The sequence below is a fragment of the Salvelinus sp. IW2-2015 genome, linkage group LG36 (genome assembly GCF_002910315.2).
Source record: "Salvelinus sp. IW2-2015 linkage group LG36, ASM291031v2, whole genome shotgun sequence".
NCBI lineage: Eukaryota > Metazoa > Chordata > Actinopteri > Salmoniformes > Salmonidae > Salvelinus > Salvelinus sp. IW2-2015.
In genome coordinates, this window is record NC_036875.1 from 1,184,937 (window position 1) to 1,200,386 (window position 15,450).

Below are 15,450 nucleotides of genomic sequence, written 5' to 3' on the forward strand. Positions count from 1 at the left end.
TCCCAAGTCCAGGAGTCCTGAACCCTCTGCTCCTCCATACCACRCTGCTTGGTCCGTTGGTGGTGGGTAGTTCTGTAACGACGTTCGTCTGAGGAAKAAGGAGTAGACCAAAGCGCAGCGTGGGACATGTTTATTATAAMCTGAACACTTGAAACAAAAACAAAWGTGGAACAAAACGCAACAGTTCTGTCAGGTACTCACACAAAACAGAAAACAACTACYCACAAAACCAACATGGAAAATGGYAACCTAAATAGACTCCCCAATCAGAGACAACAAGAAACAGCTGTCTCTGATTGGGAACCAATTCAGGCCACCATAAACCTACAAACCCYTAGACCATACAAAACCCCCATAGATAAACAAAAACCCTAGACAAGACMAAACCCCTAGACAATACAAAAACTAAACAAACCACCCTTGTCACACCCTGACCTAACCAAAAAATAAAGAAAACAAATATAACTAAAGTCAGGGCGTGACAGGTTGTGAATACTTTCTRAAGGCATTGTATGTTTGGGCCAGTATTCGTTTATGTTTCACATATGCTTTATAGTGCAGATCAGGGTAACACACGCTCCAGGATCCAGATCAAAGCATCCTTAAGAAGCAAATAAAAATGGTTCTAAAAAATAGAAATATATATATTCCAAACACACCTCTTGCAGATCGAAGACGAGGTTAAGCTGGACAAAGCAGAGGATCCGGAAGCTATGGCGGAAGCGGAGGTATTGTGCTATTCTCTTGGCACAAGTACAGTTGATGATAATGAGTTGACGATGGTGAAGAAGAGTGGAGTAAGAAGGACTAAAGTTGGAAATGAACAGCAGTTCATGGTTGAAGTGCGATTCACGAGCAAGGATGATTTTTTGGGTGACCCGTTTGCGGTCTCGAAGATGACAAAGGACGAATTGGATAAAGTGGAATTGGTCAGAGTGACCAGGAGCGGTATGATGTTGATTTCGTGTGTGTCAAAAGCGCAAAAGGAGAAAGCTCTGTTGCTCTACAAGATGTCAACGTATGATGGGGAAAGCTATGATTGTCAGAGTAGGGCACCGGTGAAAGGTGTCATCTCTGGTGTCTYGTTGGACAAAGAATCTGTGTGATTAAAGGATGACATTCCAGGAGTGGTAGACGCACGTTGCTTGAATCGAATGATAGACGGAAAGAAGGAGCAAAGCCTATCGGTTTTACTGTTTACTGTTGATGAAGTGGTTCTCCCAATGTATATAAAACTTGGGTATGTGAGATTTGCGGTGAGACCGTAAGTGCCGAAGCCATTGCAGTGTTACAATTGTAAAAACGTTTGGACACGTGGCAAGTGTTTGTTGAAGGAATAAATGTGTAGTAGTTGAAGAGTCAGATTAAGCATCTTGTTGTAATTGTGATGGTAATTACGTTCCCGAGTTCCCGCAGTGCCCTGTAAGGATGAAGGAGGTCGCAGTAGCTAGGATCAGGGCGATCCAGCAGGTCTCCTRTGTGGAGGAGCAGTGAAAATAGCTGAAGGAGTGAGTAGAGAAGAGATGTTAGTGAATGTCCCACAATCTGCAGTGAATGGCATGCAGGAGTAGGATCCCGACACACTAATAGTGAAGAAGGTAGATTTTGTTGTGTTAGATTTTTTATTAGTTTGAGTAGCGCAATTTATCACTTGCTACTCAAACTAATAAAAAATCTAAGCTATACATCATTGTCAAGGCGGCAAATAGATTTCTGGCTCTCCAGGACTGAAATATGAAATATTACAGTGAGTACTGAATGACGAGTTCCCCCCTCCCAGGTTCCTGAGCCTGTGTAAGGATCTGATATTTAAATCCGACTGAAGGAGTACAGTTTTTGTTTTTGTTTGAAATTCAGGGTAGTAGCGTGAATTCGGTTAGTGTTTATTATTAATWATTTATTTATTAGTATGAATTTGTTCATCTAAAACATATTTTATTTTTGGGGTATTTTGTACTACCCCGTACAGTAGGTGGCRGCACTACACCTTATGAGTGTAGTCTGTCAATAAACCTCAAAGAAGTAGAGGAAAGAAAGAAGAACACCTCATGCAGTCAGGCCCCTACAGGGCGAGAGAGGCAGGTTTGAGGTTTCCAGGGTTAGAGTAGTGCAGAAGTTGTCATATGCTGAGGCAGTGAAGAAAATAGAGTAAAATGGGTCATGGGCAGTGGCGACCTGTCATTCAGGGCAGTGCCCCACCTGTTTTGACCCCTCATTTTTTAGCAAAAAATGTGTTAATAAATACATATATATATATATATATATATAAATAAAATGGGGGGGCTTGTCTGTTTTGCATGTTATTTTGGCATTAATACGTGTCACATATCAGTTTGCAAACAATGTACAAAATGTTCTCTTTTTTGTTTTCTTGAGTAAGGCAGCTCCAAAATGCAGGTGTTTCAGCCTAACTCAGTGCTTTCTGTGGTGGTGGTGGGGCGGGCCAGCAGAAAACAGGAGCATTGCGCCATGATTGGCTCAGTGTTCTGTTACTCATGGGGGCAGTACGCCATCGTCAAGTTTAAGTCCTTAGTAAGGGTAGACATCCACAATTTCAGCCCTTTGGGTCCTGCCATAGAGTTATATTGCAAGTACTCTTCCAAGAAGGCTCAAGGTCATTGGCCACAGATAAAATGACGTCAAATCACTTTATATGCACGGTAGCTTTGATTGGACTGATCATGTCAATATCTTACTTTCAAAGTCTTAGCTAGCAGTCATCATCATGAATCAAGTCGACAATCTACTGGCAAATCCTTTTTAATCCTTTTCATATGAAGAGAAATAATAAAGAGAAATTATAGATAAAATGTATCGGTGCTCATCGACCATTGGACATAAAGAACATGTTGGAAATCGCAAATTCAACAGTGAGTCGTTTGKAAGTAATCAGTGGCTAACTGCAAACATTGCAAAGCAACCACTAATGTTAACCTGCTATTCAATGGAGTGGCTGTGTGTTTTTTCCCCCCGAGTTCCCACCATAAATCCAGAGAATGTCAGACTTTGATGACACAATTTGCCCACAAAGGACCTCTGTGTCACCTTTGCAAGGTGAGTTCAAAAATATATTGTATGCTGCTGCATAAATTATGTAATATGCAAGGAAGATATGCATACTGTAGCTAAGAAAGTCATAAAAAGTGCATGATGTGTAGTAAGCTGATAGTATGTGCCTAATTTGGTCTATTTTCTCCAAYGCTGTATTGTAAACACATCGTTCGTGGCCCGGTGTGTGCTTGTTTGCCAACTTTTTTGTACAGCTTTGACAGTGCTACTGATAGCACACACAACATTATATAATAGAATTGTGTTATTTGACGTGTCAAATTAAAAGATTATTTAACACGTCATATAGTGTTATACTGTATGACGTGTATCTTTTTTGACACGCAAAGACCCAAACGGTGTTCAATGTGCCTCACCCTAATAATTTGGTCTATTTTCACCTCTTAATTTTGCCTACTGTTCTAACTTGGTGGTGGACATGTAGCCTATAACCTGTTTTAGAGAGATGTAATCATCGAATATTGTAAGAGTTTTCATTGTCTTATTATATGCCCCCTTTATTTATCCTACAGTTCTGACTTGTTGTTCAGGGTGTACACTGTAAGAACGACCCATGTTATGAATTTTGTTTCTGTAGTTTTCAAAAGTGCTGAACAATTTGTTATATTGACTACATCCGTCGTTGCTCGCTCATTAATGTCTTAATTGAAATGATGGATTGCCTCTTATCGCTGGTCGTTCTTATGCCATAGTTTGTACATCTCAACTGTCAGTAGAAACCACATTTGTTTAAGCAAGTCAGCCATATCAGCTATGTTTTTTTAAAAGGCAGTAAATGAGGCTGAATGAACTGTTTCGATGCCAGACAAGGYTCCGCTGAAAGCCAGGTGTAGCAGTGGTAAGGGGGTGGGACTCTGCTTTTGGGACAGCTTTATGTAGGCCCTAACTTTTTGTGGGCACCGTTATAGTGCAATTAATGTATTGTTTAGTGTTGTGTAGTGGCTTTGCTGGCATGCATCCCACAATTCTTTTGACCCACCAAGATTTACATACTAAAATAGCAGCTGGTTGAGGGGGAGTGATCCTGAGAGTGGTGTGAGTAGTAAATCTGTACCAGTACAGAGGGATAAACCAACAAGTGATATATGTTTCAGTAAGATTGGATTTTTAGCATTTATAGCAATGGTTAACAATTGTACTGCAAGGATGGAATGTAAATTGCAGAAAATTGAGGCATTTGTTGCAGCTGCAGAGAGGTATTTGGGTGTGCGAGACTTTTCCTCAGAAGAGTTACAGGGTGTGTTAAGTGGTGAAAGGTAGTTATTCTACAGTGTAATAGGGGGCGGTAATGCAACATTTATTGGATGCCAACCACCACTAAACCTCATTGAAGAAGAAGACGCAAAAGGCACCTACAGTCGGAAACCTGGCACTCTTTAGGACCCAGAAGGATTCTCCTTTGTMAGATTATGTGGGTCACTTTTCTCTCCCACGATTTTCTCTGTAACCAGCAGAGCCGACAGCCGAGCATCAGCTGTTCAACCGGCTTCGAATCAATCGTGGGGGACCAGGGAAATTTCGAAAAGTTTTACATTTATTGGCCCAGAAATCACATGTAGCCTTTGAACTTGGTCACTACCAAAACAGAGATGGAAATGAGGTATTTTTCATTAATATACGCTCATGGGGGATGTAAAGAAATCGAAAGATATGATTATTAATTTAATACACGATGTGTTACCTCGTTGCAGGTGTTGCTCGTGGCCACTACTTTGCTTTTGCCTGGTTCTTCTGACACCCGTAGCATCGCAATGGCCAGGTAAGCCCTAAGAACTATAAACTATTAGGAAATGTAGCTGCTCAGATGTCTACAACTTGTTGGGTCTTTGTCTCTCGAACCGTTGTGATGTTACCGTTGACAGAAACGTTTGTGAACCTTGTTGGTAATGTAGGGACACAGTTTTAATAAAACAGTAAAATATTGAAATACACTTAGACGATGGTTTTACAACTTTCATTGACCARAACTATTGGAAGGTTGACACCTGTAGGCTAATGTAAGGTGGGGGCTTTCAGTAGGCCTGTCTATGCTAAATTACCTTTTGTCCTGAAAATAATCTACAGTTATTTTGGAAATGCTGTTTGTGTAACTGTGTAACTGTGCTATAATGTAACCAGCGTCAGCTATTAGAAACATTGCCCGCGTCTGTGACGTTTCTTATTTTGGACGGTATTTTGGACGGACTTTCTTCGAGTCAATATTTATTGTATGAGTTATTTTATATTGGCATCAGGGGAGAAAAGAGTTGCAGGTGTACTGGTTAATAAACAACCTCAGGCTGTATTTCAACTTGCAAGGCTTTCTGAATTATTCCATTTGATCATCCCTGCAAGTTTTTTTTTCTGAAAATAAGTGTAAATGGACTGAGTGATTGATATATTTAATTCCATATGATCTTATAGACCAATAACAGAGTTCCAAACCTCTTGGCCAATAAGAGCAAAGTTTCAGTTTTCCTGCATTGGACCTTTTAAAGCTGCATCCACAAAAAATCTCTCTGTCCAATGACAAAATGTGTAGATTGTAGGAAAGTTGCTTGAAAACTGCAAAATGTTTTCTCTGATGCCAAGAGCCAGATCTTTAAAATGTTCCTAGCCATTGCCGGAGATTTGGTTAGTCCGGCTATGCACTGCAGAAGTCCTAGTAAAACTCCTTGTATGCTATTTTTATCCCACTCTAGTTGTTTTCTGATTATGTTGGGGTCCCTGATGAATTTGCTATCACCAGAGGGTTCCCCAGCCCCAACAAGTTTGAGAACCCCTGCTCTAAGGCAAAAATATTGGTGAAAGTAATAATACAATTAGTTTTCATTGGTATTTTGTGAATTATGTTGAACTGTGTTTTTACGATTTTGGTTGATTCAGTGATAGTTGCTCAGTGAAAGTGTGTTCCATAGCATAGTCCCATGGATAGCATAGTTCCACAAGCAAACACTATGTGCTGGATTGACATTGTATACCAAATAAAAATAGAGTTTTGAATTAGACCTAGTCTATTGAATGTCGATAATCAGGTCAGGATGCAAAGAGAACAACATCTTTCATCTGAACTTCTAATTCCACTTTGACGTGCACAGAATGGCTTTGGTCTGTTGACAGGGGCTTGCTTCATATCTAACCAGAGGTTGGGATGGGGACCCTTGAGTAGAGCTGGGATGATAAAATGAAAATTAACATCACCGACATTGCCTTCCTCTTACCGAAGCATTTTGCTTACGTTGGTCATTTTCTACACAACTGTTCCTGTAGATTGTTCTTAAAACCATTATTTGGTCAACAGAAATAGCCTATGCATTATCTTAATTCTTGCTATGAATGTTTATATGTGCCTGTTCCTGTTTCACTGTGGGCTGCTGACTCTCACTCCCTCTCCCAACTGTGCGCACATAGGAACTGAGAAGCACAAGCATGACCGTTGCTCAAAATGCTATTGCGGGAAAAATACATTTTTCAAAGCAGCTACTATTGTAGTTCCAGAGAGGAGTGTCACAGCTTTCTATAAATATATAATGTATTTCTCACCTCTTAATATTGAGTTCATGGCACCACTTCACAACCGGATTAGGATCTAGTTGGTATGGTTTTGATGCGCCCGCAGTGCGCGCCATTAGCAGTGAATATGCCTACATCAAGAGAGCGTAGATATGGTAAAAAATTGTTTGATTTATCAGTATGTATTTTTGTTCATATCGCCCAGCTCTTCTCTGGAGTGTACTAAGCTCTGTAGTGCACACTAGTCTTGAGAAAGTGGAGTTTCAGAATGGAACTATTCCATACTAAATTATTTATCTCTGAATCTCACTGCAGCCCATTATTTAATTTATGTCAAAGTTCTGTCCATTGGATTGTGCAGCTGTCAGATTGAATACAGGGAGGAGATCGACACTTTACTCACTTACCTCATAGAAGCTGTAGTCGAAATTGATAGATTGGGGAGCATTATCTACATAAATGTTAATAGCAGTAAGAACTCACAAGGGAAAGCTTAGTGGTGTAATACTGTGAGTAGGTGTTATGTCCAAYGAGCTGGGATATTTTACACCTGTATAATTTGGTCCAAATGTCTTCCACATGATTTAAGACACTATTGCTGCGTAAGAACCAAGTCAAACTAGAATTGAATCATGTTCACTTCATCTAGCTCATTGGGATGCATTTCTCCATTTTAAACAGTGTATTGTTGAGACCAGTGCCTCTGATATAGCCTTCAGACTTTTACAAAGTGCCACGTTGGCAGCAAATACTTCAGAAACACTCTAATTCCAGTAGAAAATACAATGTTAGCGACAATGCCGTGGATCTTATGGTGCCATTAGTTTGGTGAATCCTGCACGTCTTTCGCTCTGGTTGGAAATTAGAGTTAAATGGGCATGTCTTGTAGGCTGGGACAGGAATGGGGAATCTCCAGACAATCAAGGATTATAAAAGACAGCCACATCGTGGGCACACTTGCTCCTGGACAAGTTAAACAACTTCTTCGCCCACTTCAAGGAAAACCGCACCGAGCCGCTGATGTGGGCCCCCGCCGCTCACGAGGACTGTGTGCTCCCGATCTTCGTGGCCGACGTGAGTAAGACATTTAAGTCTGTTAACCCTCTCAAGGCTGCCGGCCCAGATGACATCCCAAGCTGCAGCCTCAGAGCATGCACAGACCAGCTGGCTGGAGTGTTTACGGATATATTCAATCCATCACTATCACAGTCTGTTGTCCCCACTTGCTTCAAGATGTTAAGGACCATATCACCTCCATCTTACCTGACTCCTTAGACCCACTACAGGTTGCAACCACCCCAACAGATCCATGGACGATGCAATCGCCTTCGCACTGTACACTGCCCTATCCCACCTGGACAAGAGGAATACCTATGTAAGAATGCTGTTCATCGACTACAGTTTGGTGAAGAAGGCACAACAGTGCCTCTTCAACCTCAGGAGGCTTAAGAAATTTGGCTTGGCCCCTAAGACCCTCACAAACTTTTACAGATGCACCATTGAAAGCATCCTGTCGGGCTGTATCACTGCCTGGTATGACAATTGCACTGTCCGCAACCGCATGGCTCTCCAGAGGGTGGTGCGGTCAGCGCAACGCATCATCGGGACACACTGCCTGCCTTCCATGATATCTACAGCACCCGGTGTCACAGGAAGGGCAAGAAGATCATCAAGTACCGTGGCCACCTGATTTACGGCCTGTTCACCCAGCTACCATCTAGAAGGCGGAGACAGTACAGGTGCATCAAAGCTGGGACCGAGAGACCGATAACCATCTATCTCCAGGCAATCAGACTGTTAAACAGTCATCACTACCCGGCATCTGCCCAGTACCCTGCTCTGAACCTCAGACACTGTTGCTAGCCGGCTACCACCCGGTACTCTACCATTCACCTTAGAGACCGCTGCCCTATGTACATATTCATTGAACACTGGTCACTTTAATAATGTTTGCGTACTGTTTTATCCACTTTATATGTATATACTATATTCTAGTCATGGCTCGTCCTATATAACTACTGCTATACACCCCTATTCTATTCAAATACTATCTATACGATCTATACACACCATTCACATACATATGGATATATATTATTCATATTCTGGACACCTGAAGATAATTTCCTGCAATTCTATCCAATTTGCTATGGGGTTTTGTACTGTGTATTTATATACTGTAATCTCGATATACAGTTGAATTCGTAAGTTTACATACACTTAGGTTGGAGTCATTAAAACTCTTTTCTCAACCACTTCACAATTATCTTTTTAACAAACTATAATTTTGGCAAGTCAGTCAGGACATCTACTTTGTGCTTGACAAGTAACTTTTTCAGGATCCRAGGACCCATGCCAAATCTTTTCAGTCTCCTCAGGGGGAATAGGTGTTGTGCCCTCTTCACGACTGTCTTGGTGTGTTTGGACCATGATAGTATGTTGATGTGGACACCAAGGAACTTGAAGCTCTCGACCTGCTCCATTACAGCCCTGTCGATGAGAATTGGGGCGTGCTCTGCCCTCCTTTTCCTGTAGTCCACGATCATCTCCTTTTTCTTGATCACGTCGAGTTTGTTGTCCTGGCACCACACTTCCAGGTCTCTGACGACCTCCCTATAGGCTGTCTCATCGTTGTCGGTGATGAGGCCTACCACCGTTGTGTCGTGAGAACTTAATGATGGTGTTGGAGTCATGCTTGGCCACACAGTTGTGGGTGAACATGGAGTACAGGAGGGGGCTGAGCATGCACCCCTGAATGGCCCCCGTGTTGAGGATCAGCATGGCAGATGTGTTGTTGCTTACCCTTACCAACTGGGGGTGGCCTGTCAGGAAGTCCAGGATCCAGTTGCAGAGGGATGTGTTTAGTCCCAGGGTCCTTAGCTTAGTGATGAGCTTTGAGGGCACTATGGTGTTAAACGCTGACCTGTAGTCAATGAACAGSATTCTCATGTAGGTGCTCCTTTTGTCCAGGTAGGAAAGGGCAGTGTGGAGTGCAATAGAGACTGCATCATCTGTGGGTCTGTTGGGGCAGTATGCAAAATGGAGTGGGTCTAGGGTCTCTGGGATGATGGTGTTGATGTGAGTCATGACAAGCCTTTCAAAACATTTCATGGCTACAGATGTGAGTGCTACGTGTCGGCAGTCATTTAGGCAGGTTACCTTGGTGTTCTTGGGCACAGAGACTATGGTGGTCTGCTTAAAACATGTATTTATTACGGAGTGAATCAGTCAGAGTACACGTCCTGGGAATCCGTCTGGCCCTGCGACCTTGATCACACAGTCGTCTGGAACAGCTGCTGCTCTCATACATGTTTCAGTGTTGCTTGCCTCGAAGTAAGCATAGAAATAATTCAGCTCATCGGGTAGGCTTGTGTCACTGGACAGCTTGCGGCTGGGCTTCCCTTTGTAGTCCATAATATTTTGCAAACCCTGCCACATCCGACGAGCTTCAGAGCCGGTGTAATCTTAGTCCTATATTTACGCTTTGCCTGTTTGATGGTTCGTCATTCAAGGTCAATGGCAGCTTCCACAGGTATGAAAAGCAGTGAATAGGTACCATGCTCATACTGTTCAGTGGGCGCAGTTAGAGCTGGGCGAATGTATGTTTTTGCGTGATATTCCAGAGGTGGGAAGGAAGGCGACCAACCTTAGGTCCAAAATAAGCCCAGAGAAACGCATTGGGCTTATATTGGACAGATTTTGTCGAGAGTGATACCTCTCGCTTCACCTCTTCCTCTCTGTTTACACACACACACACGTATCTTACCCTCAACTAGCTATGCATTTGAGATTTGATCCAACCTTTAACCCTTTTTATGTCTCAACTACTCAAATTGCTTAAAGCAGACACTACTAAAATGGGAGAATTAATGAACATTTATTGTGGAAAATTAATGCTTAGTCTGTCGTGCGCGGCATTCCAGTACCACCTACCGCTAGCAGCATTTTAGCCAAAGACTATTATACAAAATGTCTAGTCTTCAGTTTATAAATGTGCAATAAGCATAAAACACAATTATAGAAGGTAGGGATGGGCAACTTTGATGAAGGTGGGGGCCACAAAACATCTGAAGTCATGAGGGGCTGCAGTTGCTCGCATCCAACATAATTTTAGTTTTTAGAGTTAATTTTGATCAATTCCACACATTTTGCCATGGGGTGTAGAGCAAATGTTGCAGTTTTAATGCAAGTCTGCTGCAATTCTACAAATATTCCCGGTGGCGGAGAGAAATGTCTTATGGCTTGGGGGTAGAAGCTTGGTAGCTGGTAGCTGATTTTTATTTTATTTTTATTTTTTACTTTTTATTTAACTAGTCAAGTCAGTTAAGAACAAATTCTTATTTACAATGATGGCCTACCAGAAAGCAAAAGGCCTCCTGCGGGGATGGGGGCTGTGATTTAAAATAAAAAATAATAATACATTGACATATAAGAGAAACTGCTGATGCACAACACACTTTCTATTCAATCTCGCAATGTCGTCCCTAAATTAATCGTCCCTAAATTAATCGGATACATTTTTTGTTGGGAATTTAATCCGTGGGCCTTTAGTCGGGCCGCCAGTTGCCCATCCCTGATATTCGGATTTGGCAACTCATTCTCTTTCTGAGAAGGTAGGCCACTTGATTTCAAAAGGTGGACAGGCTAGCATGCTGTTCAAACAGCTGGACATGGACAGAAGAGTGTGTTCATAACAATTAAACTGTTTTCTTGTTGGCTAGCAAACAGATCCAAGTTGGCTGAATTTGAAATATAGAGATTAGCTGGCTACTCACTAACACGTGGGCTTGTGGTTGAGAGATTGTTTGAGAGCTGTGTTCTTTTTCTATAATGCCTGCTACAAAGTTAATAATTGTTAGTGAATGTGCGTTATGCATGATTCTGGTTAAATTTCTGACAAAAAGATTTTCATAGACTGACTTGAAAGCCAGATCAGTGATTATTGGAAAAAAACAGGTACAATTATTTTGAATAAGTGATTAGTGTGTCTTATGATTGTGGAAGGTTTATATTTAGCCTAGGTATAAATTCACAAGCCTTGAATTCTATTATATTATTACTGAGTGTTTTGAAATGCAGTGCAGTGCACTGACCTTTTATTATACAACAAAGCTTTTTTGCAGAGAAAACATTTAGCTATAGATCATGAATCAGCCATAATAAAAAAAAAAAAACTGAGATATATAGATATATATATATATGATTTTTAGGCCTTGTCTCTCAGCCCAAGGCTATGGTGTCTAATCCATAGATTTTCCGGTCAATAAACTGACTTACCAATGGTTGAAGTCTCTAAGCGTGCCCATTGTCATGGCTGGGAATGTTGTTGCTAGGACATGAGTCATGGTCTAATAGAGTTTCTTGCCCACTCTATGCAAAGTGCCACAGTTATCACTGAAGCCTGGCCAATAATTTAACCCACTTGACTGTTGTGGGAACTGGGAATAGCTGGGGGTTGAAAGGTTGTGTGCGTGTGGCCAATAGTTCAACCCACTTGACTTGTGTGTGTTGCAGGCGGGGCTCGGCAAGCATAAGTCTTGCTGTGTTTGGGTTCTAAATCATATTATTAATTGTAAATACTTGCTAGTAGTCACATATTCCATTACTCAGAATTAGGGWKGCACGAAATATCGGTGAACATATCGGAATCGTCCGATATTAGCTAAAAATGCCAACATTGGTATCGGACCGATGTCCTTCTAGTTTAACACCGATGTTAAGAACTGATGTCAAAGCTACCGTGCATATCTAAACTCAGCAAAAAAAAGAAACGTCCTCTCACTGTCAACTGCGTTTATTTTCAGCAAACTTAACATGTGTAAATATTTGTGTGTAAATATTTGTATGAACATAAGATTCAACAACTGAGACATAAACTGAACACGAACCACAGACATGTTACTAACAGAAATGGAATAATGTGTTCCTGACCAAAGGGGGGGGGGGGGGGGGTCAAAATCAAAAGTAAGTCAGTATCTGCTGTGGCCACCAGCTGCATTAACTTCTTCGGGGTAGGGGGCAGCATTTTCACTTTTGGATAAATAGCATGCCCAAATTCAACTGCCTGCTACTCATCCCCAGAATATAAGATATGCATATTATTAGTAGATTTGGATGGAAAACACTCTGAAGTTTCTAAAACTGTTTGAATCATGTTGGTGAGAATAACAGAACTTATGTAGCAGGCAAAACCCAGAGGACAAACCATTCAGAAGTTTTATGTTGAGGTCACTGTCTTTTCAATGAGGTTTCATTGGGAAACCAGATTTCTAAGGGACTTGTTTGCAGTTCCTACCGCTTCCACTGGATGTCACCAGTCTTTGGAAATTGGTTGAGGTTTTTCCTTTGTGTAATGAAGAAGTACGGCCATCTTAAATGAGTCACTTGAAGTAAATTGTTTGAGAGAGGCACATTACCAGAAAAGTTGCGACAGTTTGTTTTCTTTTTGTATTGAACACAGATCATCCCGTCTTCAATTTGATCGATTATTAACGTTTAAAAATACCTAACGTTGTATTACAAAAGTAGTTTGAAATGTTTTGGTAAGGTTTACATGTAACTTTTGAGATTTTGTAGTGACGTCGCGCAAGTTGGAAGCTGTGTTTTTCTGGATGAAACGCGCCAAATAAATGGACATTTTGGATATATATGGATGGAATTAATCAAACAAAAGCACCATTTGTGATGTTTATGGGACATATTGGAGTGCCAACAAAAGAAGTTCGTCAAAGGTAAGGCATGAATTATATTTTTATTTCTGCGTTTTGTGTCGTGCCTGCAGTGTTGAAATATGCTACTCTCTTTGTTTACTGTTGTGCTATCATCAGATAATAGCATCTTATGCTTTCGCCGAAAAGCCTTTTTGAAATCTGACATGTTGGCTGGATTCACAACGAGTGTAGCTTTAATTTGGTATCTTACATGTGTGATTTAATGAAAGTTTGATTTTTATATCAGTTTATTTGAATTTGGCGCTCTGCATTTTCCCTGGCTATTGGCCAGGTGGGACGATTGCGTCCCACCTACCCCAGAGAGGTTAAGTACTGCAGTACATCTCCTCCTCATGGACTGCACCAGATTTGTCAGTTCTTGCTGTGACATGTTAACCCACTCTTCCACCAAGGCACCTGCAAGTTCTGGGACATTTCTGGGGGGAATGGCCCTAGCCCTCACCCTCCGATCCAACAGGTCCCAGACGTGCTCAATGGGATTGAGATCCGGGCTCTTCGCTGGCCATGGCAGAACACTGACATTCCTGTCTTGCAGGAAATCACACACAGAATGAGCAATATGGCTGGTGGCATTGTCATGCTGGAGGGTCATGTGAGGATGAGCCTGCAGGAATGGTACCACATCCGGGAGGATGTCGTCTTCCCTGTAACGCACAGCGTTGAGATTACCTACAATGACAACAAGCTCCGTCCGATGATGCTGTGACACACCGCCCCAGACCATGACGGACCCTCCACCTCCAAATTGATCCCGCTCCAGAGTACAGGCCTCGGTGTAACGCTCATTCCTTTGACGATAAACGCAAATCCGACCATCACCCCGGGTGAGACAAAACCGCGTATCGTCAGTGAAGAGCACTTTTTGCCAGTCCTGTCTGGCCCAGCGATGGTGGGTTTGAGCCCATAGGCGATGTTGTTGCCGTTGATGTCAGGTGATGACCTGCCTTATAACAGGCCTACAAGCCCTCAGTCCAGCCTCTCTGTCTATTGCGGACAGTCTGAGGACTGATGGAGAGATTATGCATTCCTGGTGTAAGTCAGGCAGTTGTTGTTGCCATCCTGTACCTGTCCCGCAGGTGTGATGTTCGGATGTACCGATCCTGTGCAGGTGTTGTTACACGTGGTCTGCCACTGCGAGGAAGATAAGCTGTCCGTCTCACAGGACGGACATWGCAATTTATTGCCCTGGCCACATCTGCAGTCCTCATGCCTCCTTGCAGCATGCCTAAGGCACGTTCACGCAGATGAGCAGAGACCCTGGGCATCTTTCGTTTAGTGTTTTTCAGAGTCAGTAGAAAGGCCTCTTTAGTGTCCTACGTTTTCATAACTGTGACCTTATTTGCTTACCGTCTGTAAGCTGTTAGTGTCTTAACGACCGTTCCACAGGTGCATTCTCATTAATTGTTCATGGTTCATTGAACACACATGGGAAACGGTGTTTAAACCCTTTACATTGAAGATCTGTGAAGTTATTTGGATTTTTACTAATTATCTTTGAAAGACCGGGTCCTGAAAAAGGGACGTTTGTTTTTTTGTTGAGTTTATATAACTTAGTTACATGATGTAATAACGCTGCGTAAAATTTKGCGCTACACGTGCAACACGGCATTCCTAACCTAGCCCACACAATGTCTGCTGTGTGGATCGAGCAGTCAATTGAAATAGTAAGAAAATTTCAACGAGACAACTCAAAGGCGAAATCCATTAACGCCATGACTCTTCTCTGTCGTGGGTGATGTTGGCTTTCGCCGACTGGTCGAGCACCGTTACACACTACCAGGTGCGCTATTTTTCAGATGTTGCCCCACCGGAGTTACACAGTAATAGCGCCACTGCTATTAGCTTCACGACATACATACTATGGAACGCCGTTTGGGTCTTTGCGTGTCAAAAAAGATACAATAGCACTGTCAAAGCTGTACAAAAAAAGTCTGCAAACAAGCAAATACCGTCAACGAACGATTTGTTTACAATAACGCGTTGGTAATAAAGCATAATTTGTTCAACCGCAACTTCTGGGGTAGCTAGCTTTAGCTTAGTACCTAGCTAGCACCAATACAACCAGCCTGAAAAGAATGACCAGTAGAAACTGAAGTCATTTTCCTTATTCTTAGCAATGATTTAGGAATCCTTGTGAGTAAGTATTAGCTAGGTAGCC

General features: G+C 42.1%; 1 protein-coding gene across 1 annotated transcript in view; it reads left to right on the top strand.

The window, feature by feature from the left end:
- Positions 1-4,500: 4,500 nt before the first annotated feature.
- LOC111959381 (collagen alpha-1(XVIII) chain) overlaps positions 4,501-15,450 on the top strand; it is a 203,910-nt gene continuing 192,960 nt past the window's right edge. The window contains exons 1-2 of the mRNA XM_070437697.1: positions 4,501-4,669; positions 4,761-4,828. Of these exons, the coding sequence (XP_070293798.1) occupies positions 4,659-4,669; positions 4,761-4,828 (79 nt within the window). The 5' untranslated portion in view covers positions 4,501-4,658. The remainder of the gene's footprint in view (positions 4,670-4,760; positions 4,829-15,450) is intronic.